Source organism: Pimephales promelas, chromosome 12 (genome assembly GCF_988280905.1).
Source record: "Pimephales promelas chromosome 12, fPimPro1.hap1.1, whole genome shotgun sequence".
In the NCBI taxonomy this organism is placed as follows: Eukaryota; Metazoa; Chordata; class Actinopteri; order Cypriniformes; family Leuciscidae; genus Pimephales; species Pimephales promelas.
Genome location: NC_142780.1, coordinates 11,397,020 through 11,411,751, shown reverse-complemented (window position 1 = coordinate 11,411,751; position 14,732 = coordinate 11,397,020). Strand labels below are relative to the sequence as shown.

The 14,732-nt window shown below is 38.0% G+C and overlaps 1 protein-coding gene across 6 annotated transcripts in view; it reads right to left on the bottom strand.

Annotated features, from left to right (window-relative positions):
- Positions 1-7,890: 7,890 nt before the first annotated feature.
- triob (trio Rho guanine nucleotide exchange factor b) overlaps positions 7,891-14,732 on the bottom strand; it is a 219,864-nt gene continuing 213,022 nt past the window's right edge. For all 6 annotated transcript variants that reach the window (XM_089117483.1, XM_089117481.1, XM_089117482.1 and 3 more), the window contains one exon: positions 7,891-10,156. In XM_089117483.1, coding sequence (XP_088973609.1) covers positions 9,611-10,156 — 546 coding nt within the window. In that variant the 3' untranslated portion in view covers positions 7,891-9,610. The remainder of the gene's footprint in view (positions 10,157-14,732) is intronic.

The window sequence follows — 14,732 nt, the reverse complement described above, 5'->3', positions numbered from 1 at the left end:
ACCAATTAGTCACAATAAAGAACGTAAGCTTTGTGATGAGTTATTAAAAATAATGCTATGAGTGATAGTGATGCAATGGGCAACTTTGTGAAGCAAAATAACTGCACTTGATGTACTTGCACTATTCACAAAACATATAAATTGTGTCTTCTATAGTAAAAGACGTCCAGAGCTGCATGAGTCGTATGAAACTGGGTCATAGGCTTAACCACAGACCCCAGCCACTACTCCTCCACAAACACATGATTCAAACTGTGCATGTGATGCTATGAGCAGATTTAACATATAGACTACACAGATTGTCAACACAAAGATCATTATGATTCAGTCTAATATCCCCAGTGAGACCCTTCTAATGAAAATAAATCCAGCATTCTCATATCTGACCAGTTCAAGTGATTAGGCCATTACTAGCCAGTCAAAACATCATGTGACAGACATCACTCCTTCCCAGTACATTCGTAATAACTCACTGAAACCTTCTGAGGGACTATCCCCACTACCATAATGAAACCTGAACTTAGTGTTTTTGCTCTGTGCAAGTCTGGAAAGTTTGCTCTCAAGAGTTAAGGACAATACAGGTAAAAGTGTGCACACGATTAGTTCTCAAACACAACGGCTATGACATTTACATTGGAAATTACAAACAGTTTCTATGAGAGATTTAGAAACTCCTGAGCTGACGTGAACCTTCATGAACACATACATCTCTAGCATTAAAAAAAAAATCTGTTGAGATTCATCTAATACAGGGATGGGCAACTTCGGTCCTCGGAGTTTAGCTCCAACCCTGAAAAAAAATCACCTGTCTGTAACTTTCTATTAATCCTGAAGGCCTTGATTAGCTTTTGGTTGAAGCTAAACTCTGTGTAGGGCAGTGGCCCTCCAGGACCAAAGTTGCCCATCCCTGATCTAATACAACCCATCATTAGTTAGATATCTACTTGTGAGGAAAATGAGGACAGTTGTATCTTCAAAGGTTAATTAGGGTGTGGCTAGACCTTTAAACACCACTCATTACATCATAAGAGGCGGAGCTGGCTGTCAAGCTCCACCCATTGGCTCTGCTTTGAGCAGCCTCTCATTCAGAGACTTGAAGACCAAATCTCTTGACGACGTGGAGCAAAAAGATCGAGGATTTATTTTTTTTTCATAGAGAACTATCAATTTCAGTATAGTATTATAAAAGGTATTGTTGTTTTGTTTTCATTGGTACAGGTTGCCTTATTTACTTCCTGTCACGGATGACAGAGTTTACTATCTCGCCAGATATCATGGACTCTGAGATGGTTGACTTCTCCAAGGACAACAAGTCCAATGTCTGGGTACATAGTACGAAAGAAGTCAAATGAGGGAATTATAGACGTTCAATGATTTCAGACTGATGTGGTAACTGTGGCGGTGAATACACCACACACACACAGTAACAGCACATACAGTATATGCAGTGGAAGTCTCAAAGATCTCACCTTCACCCACAGACATTCTAGATGGTCTGGAACAGGTTAAAGAATATGATGGAACATTGTCTCGGATGTACAATACAACACCTCCACCATAACAAATTGTTCGACCTCTTCACGAGAAGTCGGCATTTGGATTTGGAAAACAAAGTGGTTTAATTCATCCCAGACAGCTGCATACACTCTAAAAAATGCTGGGTTGTTTTAACCCAACTTTGGGTCAAATATGGACTAACCCAGCCGTTGGGTTAAATTTTTACATTACATTTTTAACCCAACATTTCGGGTTTGTCCATATTTGACCCAAAATTGGGTTAAAACAACCCAGCATTTTTTAGAGTGTAGTGTTGACCTAGATCCGGCCCACATCTGGTACACGTGGATTCCACACGGCCCAAATGTTGGCCAGATCTGGGTCGACACTATGTTCTGTCTGGGCACTGTGTATTTAAATTCCTCCTTGCTCACGCTTCAGTGAACAGTTATTTGTGTTAGGTCACGCTGCTACACCTCCTGCCTTTTATAGGTTTTGGCTGTTAATCCTACACTGAAGGTATGCCACACCTGTGACGTGGACGGATTATCTCGGCAAAGGAGAAGTGCTCACTTACACAGATTTAGACAAATTTACACAGATTTAGACAAATTTGTGAACAGTACTTGAGAGAAATAGGCCTTTTGTGTACATTGAAAAAGTCTTAGATATTTGAGTTCAGTGCATAAAAAATGTAGCCTGGTTCAACCAGACTCTAGTTCATTTCATTTAAAATGAAATTGAGCGGAAGTGCGTAGGAGGGCGCAGCCAGGCTATAAAAAATGTGGGCAAAAACAAAAAGTGTTGTGTTTATAAATTAGACATACTGTACATGACCCCCAGGGTGTAACTTTGTACATGACAACCTTTTCACCCCACTAAGCCTCTTTCACGACATGACAAAACGAGGTATTGGATGTCTTGGAATGTGTTGTGTAAATTGGTCTAATTGAAGAATTTTTACGAATTCTGACTCCCACCGGTCATTTTTGTGACCGAGTATACCTAATATTTCACTCACTTGTAAAATGTTAAATGTTAGAGAGGTCTAAGTAAAATGTATGTACTCAAATTGTAAGAGAAAAAAATTTGGGATTAAACGGGTTAATTGGAGTAAGGCAAAAAAACAGGCAAAAAAAAAATTAAAAAAAAAATAAAAAAAAAATAAAAAATTAATATGTATTCTAATAATATTCTAATAAGGATTTACTTTAAAATCTTTCCCTTCCAGTACATCTACTGAGAGACTGTTTAAATTCTGCTTCCCAACACTCTTAGAAGAAAAGGTTCTATATAGAACCTTAAAAGGTTCTAAAGCGCTACGTATTTGGAACCCCTAAAATGCAATGCATGTGAATGATCACAAAATTCAAGATATGGGGGTTAAAAAATGTAATTAATCAATATCACACGAGGAGTGCCATTTCAGTTTTTCTCCTCCAAAAATCAGCATGATTAAAATGTGAGAATAAGTTACCACAACAGTTTAATAAACAATAATTTAATTACAACTATAAAATGTTGCAGAATAATGTAATATATGAATGAATAATAGCCTATAAAGAACCTTTGTGCCAAAAGGGTTCTTTTCTTGTCATTATCATCATTTTTTTGCATAAAAGGTCCTTTGCAGTTGAGTAAAGAACCCTATGCTACATATATAGAACCCTATATATATAGCATAGGAGAGGTTTATGCTACATATATAGGGTTCTATATATGATGTATATATAGGGTTCTATAGACCATTTCACAAGATGTAAACACTGGTCCAGAAGCACTTCCTGTTTCAGTTTTTAACACTACATAAAAGCTGGGATAAAATACAACCAACAGAACATTTAAAACTGAATCAAAAAGTTAAACAAACACCTTCAAGATGTTTTCTTTGCATGTGAAATAAAGAAAACTGTTACAAACTGAAACGGGACCAGTGTTGTTTACATCTTGTGAAATGGTCTATATATACCTCTCCTATAGGAGAGGTTTTGAACATGGTATGCCTTTTTGATGTTTACTAGCAACTTTATGTATTTTTGATTTGACATATACACTCACCTAAAGGATTAATAGGAACACCTGTTCAATTTTTCATTGAACGACAATCTCCTGAACTCCAAACTGAATGTCAGATTGGGAAAGAAATGTGATTTAAGCAATTTTGAGCATGGCATGGTTGTTGGTGCCAGACGGCCCGGCCTGAGTATTTCACAATCTACACAGTTACTGGGATTTTCACGCACAACCATTTCTAGGGTTTACAAAGAATGGTGTGAAAAGGGAAAAACATCCAGTATCCTGTTGGCAAAAATGCCTTGTTTATTCTAGAGGTCAGAGAATAGGCCGACTGATTCAAGCTGATAGAAGAGCAACTTTGACTGAAGTAACCACTTGTTACAACCGAGGTATGCAGCAAAGCATTTGAGAAACCACAACACGCACAACCTTGAGGCGGATGGGCTACAACAGCAGAAGACCTACCACTCATCTCCACTACAAATGAAAAAAAGAGGCTAATATTTGCAAGAGCTCACCAAAATTGGACAGTTGAAGACTGGAAAAATGTTGCCTGGTCTGATGAGTTTCAATTTCTGTTCAGACATTCAGATGGTAGAGTCAGAATTTGGCATAGACAGAATGAGAACATGGATGCATCATTGTTATGTTATCACTGTGCAGGCTGGTGGTGGTGGTGTAATGGTGTGGGGGATGTTTTCTTGACTTTAGGCCCCTTAGTGCCAAATGGGCATCGCTTCAATGCCACGTCCTACCTGAGCATTGTTTCTGACCATGTCCATCCCTTTATGGGCACCATGTCACAAAGCTTGAATAATCCTTTAGGTGAGTATCTAGACATGCAAACAGTACGTATATTTTACTCTTACTGGCTTTTTCAATTACGAATACTGTAACTTGATGGACTGTATTCTGTAAGAATAAACACCATTAGATGTATGCTGTATATCTGGCTCACATTGCAGAGTGATAATTTTACAAGTCACAAATCAGTCACAATTGGGTTGCAGTAACAATTGCACGATGCAGGAGAATCCATGTAACAAAACAAAACAGTCTTTAATTTTAAATACAACTAAACTAGTTGTAAATAATAGATCATACATAATTGTATGATTTGCACACAAAAACATAAAAACACTGCATAAGCTGCATTCGGAAACTGCGGAAAAACATGTTGGACATCTGTTTGAAGTCAAATATACGTTTCTTAACATAACAGAATGTTGATATGAGATAAAAATCAAGATCCGTTATGGGAGCTGCACATTGATATGATCAACAGGTCAAAGCTGTAACAATATTTTGGATTTTATCGATACAGCATCGACAAATCAACACCCAGAACCAGGATTATATGCATGTTTCCAAAATACATTAAGGCTATGTGAAGAAATATTATGTATTTTAAGACAGAGGAACTATAAGGTCATGTTTTGCTTTCTTAATACTCCCTACTACACTCTTTATTCTGCAAAGGGAATTTTTTTTCTGCAGTTGAACTGCAAGTCAGTCAATTTTCAGTCACTAAGCTCTGTAGTGTTTGTGATTATGCAGGTGTCGCCTCCTTTAGGACTTCTATGATAAAGCAGGTTGGAAGTTGATGAAGCCAACAACTTAAGTTAAAATAATTTTAAATTTCATTGGCAATTTCACAATACACAGTATGTTAGCAAACCTGATTCCCACATTGAATATATACTGTTTTGTGTCGATGAAATATACATATATTAGTTGAAAATGAACAACAATCATCAGTAGATCTATGGTCCTCAAATGTTTGCATTTTGATTTTTGATCTACTGTTTTGGTTCAGAAGATCTATATATTGTAGGCAATAAAAAGTGTTTCTACACTATAATATTTCACTATATATTATATAATATGTATTTATGCATTTATGTTTAGACATTGCTTTCTTTAGTCAAGTCAAAGATTTATTTAGCCGATTCAACAATACAGTTGATAGGAATGTGTCTTGGTATGCCCACATATAACACTTAATTTATATCAACTGCCGCCCCAAAAGCCCATATGTCATATATGGCATATGCCACACATGCACATCACAAAAAAAAAAAAAAGTTAATTTGTTAATTTTTAAAATTTAGTTTAGAAATTAACTTTAGTTAATTTGACAATTATTAACAGTTCTGTTTATTGTTAAATGTATTCATTTAAAATAACATTGTGTTAAAATAAAATATGAACAAAATACTGAATAATATAAAATACTACATTACTGAACCATATTTGAAGTGTACTAATAAGCTGGAAATAATTTTATATTTTATATAAATACTAATGCAATTATTTTATATGCACATGATTTTGCAAATATACTCTCTTGGGAAATGAGATTTTTGATTATTTCTGTACAAGACAAATCAGGAAGTTTGCTTGAGTGATTTGTCCTTTTCTTGTCACAGACAAGTCTTATTTCCACTTGATAACATAATGATTTTGAAACTTCAAGTCCAAATATTGCTAAAAATCTATATGCACTAGCCAACTTTTTTTTTAGTTTAGAAGTCCATGTCAAGTCAAACAAATTAAAATATATATATTTTTTTTATTTTACTTTATAAAACATTTTTTTAAGTAGGCTACATCCCTTTAGGCTATTTTGTAAAATAAAATGCAAATGCAAAATATGCTAAATAAGATGCATTAAGATGACAAAAAACACGTAGGCCTACCTTTCAAATACTGACTGAAAAGAGGTGAAGAATTCTACGCAACACAATGAATTCAATAATGCCCATATGTTTCTGCGTCGCATCAAAGGCTGCACTTATACAGAGAAGAACCGAAAACGTTGTACATTATCTTAGCTAATACATCAGCGATTCATTAGGTTATCTGATCAAATCATAACCACAGTTACAAACCACAAATATTTATCATTTATACACTGACACAACGTCACATTGGGTTACAGATAGGCTAAACAGATACAGCTCAGGTGTTGGTAGTCAAAGGTCGCCTCCTGGTGGTAGGCTATAAACTCGAAGACCTTCTTTTAACTCATACACATCTTAAAAACCCCTTCAGTGTCAACAGACATCTTATTTCTTAAATGACAATTATGAAAAGACAAAAATGAGTCACGGAAACTATGTTTATGATTTCTTAGAAAGCTGCGCGAGAGGGTTTTTTTTCTTCTTCAAAACCTAGGCCTACTCAAGTTTGGATTTGAAGTTTCAATACGTGAAAGATAAAGATCATTTCATTTTATTCGAGCGGTCATCTTACACTTTAAAGCATGGGCTGGGGCACCAAATGGAAGCATTTTTACATAAAAGTCAAAAGTTTGAAAGCCGTTCGAGGCACTTACATTTGTGTTTCATAAGAGGAACAGATCGTAGGCTAATGATGTGTGCGTGCCTGCAGAGGAACATTAGCCACAGTTTATACTTGACATCAAACTTCCCACACCTCTTAAAAAACAAAGCAGTTATAGTCACACAATCAGACAAACAACCACAGAAGCGGCAAGTGTAAAAAAAACAGCCGTGAAAAAAGTCACGAACGTTTTTGGTGAAGGCATCATTTTTCTTCATTTTTCACACACATGCACACATATTAATATCCTAACTTGACATAATTTTATTAATATTTTGAAAATATGTTCCTGTGGATAAATGAGTTTTAAAAGTAGGCTTCAAGTATACCATGCAATTTATTATTTAGCCATAAAAAAACAAAACAAAAAAAAACAAAAAAAAAACATATGCACACAATTGCAGAAAAAAGTGGGTAACACTTGTTACTTGTACTTACCATAGTAATAACGACAAATTATGCATAATTACAACTAACCTTCAACCAAATCCGATCCTACCCTAACCCCACGTAGTTGCTTAATATTACTAAGTACTTAAATATGTAATTACGACCCATTAAAATCAAAAGTGTAACCAAAAAATGACAGTGCAAATATATTTTATATGTATCTGGTTAAATAAATGTAATAAAATCAATGTGTGTGCATGAATTTTTGAGATTGTTTTCGTTCGGCAAAAAAATAAAAAAAAATAAAAAACATTTTATTATGACGCGTTTACAGTTGCTGCACACACACTGAGATCTCCACGATAAGATAAGGGGAGGTTTAATTTGTCATTATCTGTGGAATCTCACCAAGATCTGCACCTGCAGATGCAGCTTTCACACCTATATTTCCTCAGTCACTCAAGAGAGATAGGCCTCAAGAGAGATTGACAGGAAATATGTAAAAATATGAATCATTTTAAATGACTTCTTACTTATAGCCTACTGTACGGCAATTGCTGTTGTGTAATACCCCTACCCCCACACCCACACACACAAACAAATGAGTAGCCAATCTTAAACGAAGACATTTGAGACTAGTCGTACAAATAAAATGTTTCAGATGTTTAATCTCAAAAATAACTGAGGGTAAAGTAACTTATGTACAGCACAGAATGTGCAAACATGTATGGTTTCTGTACAAAGAAATATACATGCAAAAATTAACATCGAGTCAAAAACATTCAAACTGACGTTATGTAAAAAACAGGGTGTCGCTACGTCCAGGTCTTTATGGTGTCTGTACATCTATACATCATGAGAAACTAACTTAAATAAAACATGAAAAGTCATACTAACATTCCTGTCCCAGCATTTTTTTCATACCTCCTTAATATATTCAGCAATAAAATAACTGCAAATAGGTTTTAGCAATAAGAGTTGCTATTTGGAGTAATTATTCCACTGTAATCTTAAACTTTAACCCACAACTTGGTACCTTCTCCCTGTACAACAGATATAGTACATGGGAACAAATCATCTCATCCTATTTAAAACAAAGTGAACTGAGAACAAATAATAATTATTATTATCGTTTAGTCATGCAACCTTATATCAACAGACTACTGCTGCTATGAGCAGATATGGAAATAAAAAAAAATCCTACTAATCTGACCATATGAAGCACTACTAACTTAAATTCGATTAACCAAAACCGAACAAGACACAATAAATAAATTTAACAATCAATACATGTAAACTCCTGCTCTAGGAGTCAGAATTGCATTCATAACGTTTTGTTACAAATCATAACCACCAAACAGGGAGAAGAAGCATTTAGGTACATGAGGATTAACTTTGGTATAACGATGAAAAATAATAACATTCATAACAAAAGTGACAAATACACAAATGATTTTCACCGACGAGGCTTACGCTTACAAAATAATACTGAACACCGAGAACTCAGCAAAAGAGCCACAGAAGCATATCTCAACTCCCAGTGGCCGACACATGTCGATTTTACACTAATCGTAATAAATAGCTGCAAAATGTAAAAGCCCCAACATTGCACATTTCAACAAATCACAAAGAGTGCACATTTGCTCTGCTGACTGGCACTTCCTGCCTTCTGCGGTTTTCCAGCTTGTATTCTAACTGGTCAGTTGAAGGTCATCATCAGCCAATGAGAACGCAAACAAACATGAATGAAGGCAGGTCCAGTTTATTTACAACATAAGGCTGATCGAAACCAAAAGCTTATCTTTTACTCCTCTTGTCTGAAAGAGTTGCAGCTGTTAAAAGGTGTTTCATGTGTTATGATTGATTTCCAAAATGACTGTATGCTTATCAAACATGAAACTTGAGATGAACACCGATTTTATTTCCCTTTAAATAAGCATTTCCCCCCCCTCCAAAACGTTCAGCATAAAGATATCATCTTTACTGTGCTTCTTTACATGGTTTATACAAAATGTAAGCTATTCAAATGACAGTACTCCTCTGAAACAACCAGATGGTACTGTCCGAACACCTTTCAACCTTTAAAAAAAAAGTCATGCCCCCTTTTTAAATCACTTTTTTTTTCTTCTTCTTGTGAGTGTCGCTCAAACAAAGAGCTTAAAAGTAGGCGAAATGAATGTTGGAACTGTGGGAAAGGGGACTTCAGAGATTTGTCAGCAGCAGTTACAGTAACAGAGACCCAGAACCATTTCACAATGACTCTAAAACGAGGATGAGATTTCAGCATATTTCCGATTTAGGATCTATATTTTCAACAGACTTTCACCGTATCCTATTGTTGTATTCCCCCTCTAAGTTTCTCTCAGGTCTGGCTGAGTAGGCGGCTACGCAGGAATGCTCGGAAAGCGGCGACGGGTCGCAGGTCGTTCTGATGCTTCCTCCGCTCTATGAAAGAGATGAGTCTGGAAGTGTCGAGGCGAGTTGCGGCGGAGGCCATGTTGGGCTTCAGCCATGGCTCTTCGCGTAGACAAACCTGCGCAGTGGGACGTCTGCAAGGCTCTCCTTGGAGTAAAGCGCATATGAAGTCCCGCGCCGCCTGACTCACGCCGCGGAAGTATTCCTCCGGGAAGCTGAAGTCGAGGCGGCAGATGTTGAGGCAGGTTTCCTCGACGCTCTCGTCCAGGAACGGGGACGCCCCGCTGAGCATGACGTACGCCAGCACTCCTAGACTCCAGAGGTCAGAGGTCAGAGCCGCTGGCTCACCCAACACCAGCTCGGGGGACGAGAACTCTGGGCTGCCCAGCAGAGGGTGGATGTGAGGGATGTTGGAGAGATGTGCCGCGTCACCGAAGTCCGTCAGTTTGACTAGAGGCTGGGTTGACGTTTGCTCTATTAATACGTTCTCTGGCTGGAAGACATAAGCATGGGATAATGAGGATCCCTGACAGGGTCAAAACATAATAATATTGCATATAGACTGTAGAGAACATTTGACTTTGAATGATGCAATCAAGAGGCCAAAAATTCGACAAAGTATTTAAATATTTGATAAAACGGAATTATTCGTTAGATATACAGTAGGGTAAGATAACCCCATCCACATATCATCTCAACACTAAATGAATGGCTATGCTCTTAATCATATCCATTTGTGAGATTTAGTTTTGAGGTTAACGGATCTATTTTTTTGTCTCTTGAATATGTGATCTATGTTTAATATCAAAGTTTTTTTTGTTCTGGTCTATTTGTTAATGAGCGATTTGTTGACCTACATGTTGAGCCAAACATGCTATTACTCATGTTATTATTTTAAAATGTAATTATTTTGTAATTCATAGAGTAATGTAAAATTCATATGTAATTCATTGAATAATTCATAGTTATTATTCAATATTTTTTCCCATTCGCTTTATTTATACAGTTTTCTACATATTACAAAATTCCAAACATTTTAGAACATGGCTGTACATTTTAACATACGTAGAGAAAAAAAAAGGGGGAGATCAGAAAGACAAGCGTTGTTCAATAATATAATGAATTATTTTATTTCAGACATCATACATTTTATTAAGACCTAAAGGCTATTGTTTGGCCAATCATTTTTGAATTCACAGTGATGCCATTATGACATATCATCAATTCAAACATAATTAAATATGAATATATATTCATATTTATTTACTTGAGTCATACTGTAGAATAAATGTACCTTTCAGATGAATCTCTTTTACTGGGTTTATCTTTGTCTGTCATCCGTTGAATGATTAACTAAATTGTTCATTTATCATTACACACTCTAGTTGCTTAAAACACTGTTGTTTCTAATGCTTAAATAAATATTCGCTGCATGGAAGAATTTATTTATGCTACTCTTTTTTTTTACTCTTAACGCATTTGTTTGTGTTTAGAGTTAAAGTTGTCACCAGGAAGAAGTTATTTGCATTTGAAATGCTTGTTAGCTGTTTTGGTTAAGTGATAAACTTTCTTCTGTAAGCACTTCACTGCATCCTGTTGACTCATTAAACTTCTTCTTCTATGTTTTCACTATTGCTTAAATTCATCCCTGTTCAAGTCTGTATTATTTAAGACAATGTATGAAGCTTTTTCAATTTTAGCACTACTCTTGTTATTAAGGTGAAGCAAATCTAAAATAATTATAAGCAATTCAAATATAACTAAATTTAAGCACTGGATGTTCTTCAGGGTTCGCACTTTTTATAACTGAATCTACATGATGTTTTTAGCAAATACGGAAGTGGATACACGCACACGTTGCTTTTTGTGAGATGCGAGGGAAGCATAGCACAACGGTCACGATCAGACCAGTACCAGCTCGCTGAGGAACGATGGCTCAAAGCGAGGGGAACTGCAAAACCTCAAGGCACAGATGCCAATGCAGTCGGAGGTTGCCCAGGCCTCTATTAAAGCACCCTTTGTGCATGGCCCCTCAGGCCCCGTCCACACTACTGCGTTTTCGTTTAAAAATGGATAATTAAAACAAATACAATCTCCGTCCACACCAGCGTTTTGTCTGCGTATTAGAAACGATCTCCGTCCACATTAAAACGACTGAAAACGCGGATCACGTGACCATTCACCAACATTGGGCATGTGCGCGCCGGTGTAAACAGTGAATGACGAATCAGGGAAGGATACGTCATGACGGATAACACCCAATCATAGAGCCAAGCGTCAGCCTCTGCGTCAGCGTTTCTGAAGTTGTCCGTTTTGTCTCGTCCACACTAAAACGCCCTCCGGATATTCAAAACGCAAAACGCAGCTGCAGCGTTTCTAAACTTCTCCGTTTTAGGTCTTCGTTTTTCCCGTTTTAGTGTGGACGGGAGGTGCAAACGTAGCAAAAGGTCTCAGTTTTTAAACGAAAACGCAGTAGTGTGGACGGGGCCTCAGATAGTGTATAGTGGACCCCCCTAAGCAGGGTCTGAGTGTGATACATGACACTTACCTGTCTCTACAGCCCCTTTCACACAGAGATTCCAGAAAATACACGGATAATATGACCCAGCATTAGTCCCGGAATTGTTTGATTTCGGTTCATTTACACTGCCAGTGATTTGCCGGGATCTGTGAGTGCGTTCACACACAACCCGTAAAAATCCCGGGAAGACGCATGACGTCAGGATGAGACGTATAAGGGACGCGCCGAAAACATGTAAACGCGCATACCGTTCCACAAAGCTGGTGAACGATCTCAGCTTCAGTACAGATAGTGAGGAGCTCCTGGTCTCTGTTTCGCTCCAGTTTGCAGGTATTTGTTCGTCCTTTCTTTGTTGATGACGAACACAAACTTTCTTCTAGAGCAACAGAGTCGCACGATGGCACGAGTGTCATCACTATGACACACCATTTACGGCATTGGTCCTGGCTTTTGTTCACACAGCGCCCGTTCCGGGGCTGATTCCGGCAATGTTACTAGGTCCCCAACTTGGGATCAATCCCAGAATCAATCCCAGGTCGTGTTTGCGTTCACACAGAAGGCGTTCTGGCAATTTGCCGGCAATTTCCCGGGATCACCATTAGCTGTGTGAAAGGGGCTTACGAGACGGCCAGGGATGCGTGAGAAGGTGAATGACCGGGTCCTTGAACTGCACCCAGCTGCCGTGCTGGCGAACAACATGGGGCTGAAGGGTGCAAGTAGGGCTGTTTTCGACTAAGGATTTTCATAGTCGAATCTGATTCGTTAGATTTTGCCGTAGTCGACTGATAGTCGAACCTTTATTTTTTAGATAGGTCTAGCAGCTATATTTTTTCCATTTCAAACAAAAGAGATGGACGTATGCGCATTAGGCTTCGTTCTGTGTTTTTTTTTTTTTCTAAACAGTTAGGCTATGTTTAGGTAGTATTTTTCATGTTTTTATCACGCAATCATGTTTTTGATGCGGTGGTGAGCTTGTAACTTGTAACTTAACTCTTTAGCCTAATAAGGGTAGCAGTCACAAAGAGCTGTCACAAAGAACAAATATAGCAAGGAGACATTTTAATTGTTTATTAATAAAGATGGAGTTGACGATGCCGCACGATCTTCGCATAGTGCATGCGCCAGAGAGAAATGCACAGTTCATTTCATTAGCAGAGAGCATTACGTTTTCTTTCGTTTTGAATTGTTCTATTTACAACTAGACATTTCAATATAGATATATGTTTCAGGTCTGTGGAGTAGACTATAGCCTACTTACATACATACGCTGCTGAGTTGTGGTAACTATATTTATGAGACGAGCTCCACACATCGGTGCCTCCGTGCCTTGATTAGGCCTATCAGTAATTGTCTGCTTTTCCTTCTTATTTATTAAATCCAGACAATTGGTTGATAAAACATTAATTGAAATAAAGAAAAAAATTATAAAAAAAAACAAATTCACTTTAAAGAAAGGTTTTGTGCTTTTCTGTTTGAGGTTTGTGAAAGTTTTAAAGCAGTATTTAAGTGCTGCTTCAGAGCGCTCGTGTCCGTCGGAGAACTGTCATGTCTGTAACATTGTTTTTTCCTCTGTGAACACGAAAAATAATATTTTATGTTTTGTGGAGAGCCAACATTTCCTCATCTGATTTGAGCAGTGTAATTCACAGAATTACAAAAAATATATTTTGCCTCCTAAAACTTAAAACATTGTCATGCAGGAATGCTTGTCTATTTCAGGCTAAATATAAAACGCATGTAGGCGTATACCATATTTTCCGCACTTTAAGGTGCACCTTCAATGAATGACCTATTTCAGAACATTTTTCATATATAGGGCGCACCGGATTATGAACCGCATAAGATACTGCAGTCAAACGTTTGACTTGGTTTGCGTTATGCATCCACTAGATGTGCTGGGAATATAGCGAGTGCGCGGCGCCGGAGGTGAGGCGTTTATTAGTGTGAGCGTGCTGGGGCGGGCACGTAACTTACATTCGCAGCTCATATGACTCATATAAATATTCAATGTGCGGCGGCTCACTGACTTGAATGAGACGACCCTGTTACTGTGAACGAGGAGCGCTTGATGGACATTCTGTGACGCGCAAGCAGCGCCGGGGACAGTGTGTCTGTTAAGAGTGAGCGCTCGTGAGCGGGAGACACACATAACCTGATTTATATGAGGTTGAACTGGCCGTGTACTATTCGACTATAACGTTCATAGTCGAATCAGACCTCTCCGAATCGAATCGTCGAATCCTCGACTATTAGAAGTCAGCCCTAGGTGCAAGCCTTTACAGGGGCGCAGACGGCCAGTCTTCCCCACTTGGGGCCCAGGAACAGAGGAATTTGCTCTTTCTTTGAAGTGTGGGTACCGCTTGCTCCACTCTCTCTTTTGGCAGCAAAGTGGTGAAGCAGAACACACACACCTAAAAAAAAAAACTCTACCCGGCCCTCACCTGGGGGGAGGGAGTGGATCGGCGACCAACTCCAAGAACATCCTCGTCCATCTTGGGCAGTCCGCTCCGGAATGCTCTCGCTGTCGCTTGCCATCTGGCTTGGCAGC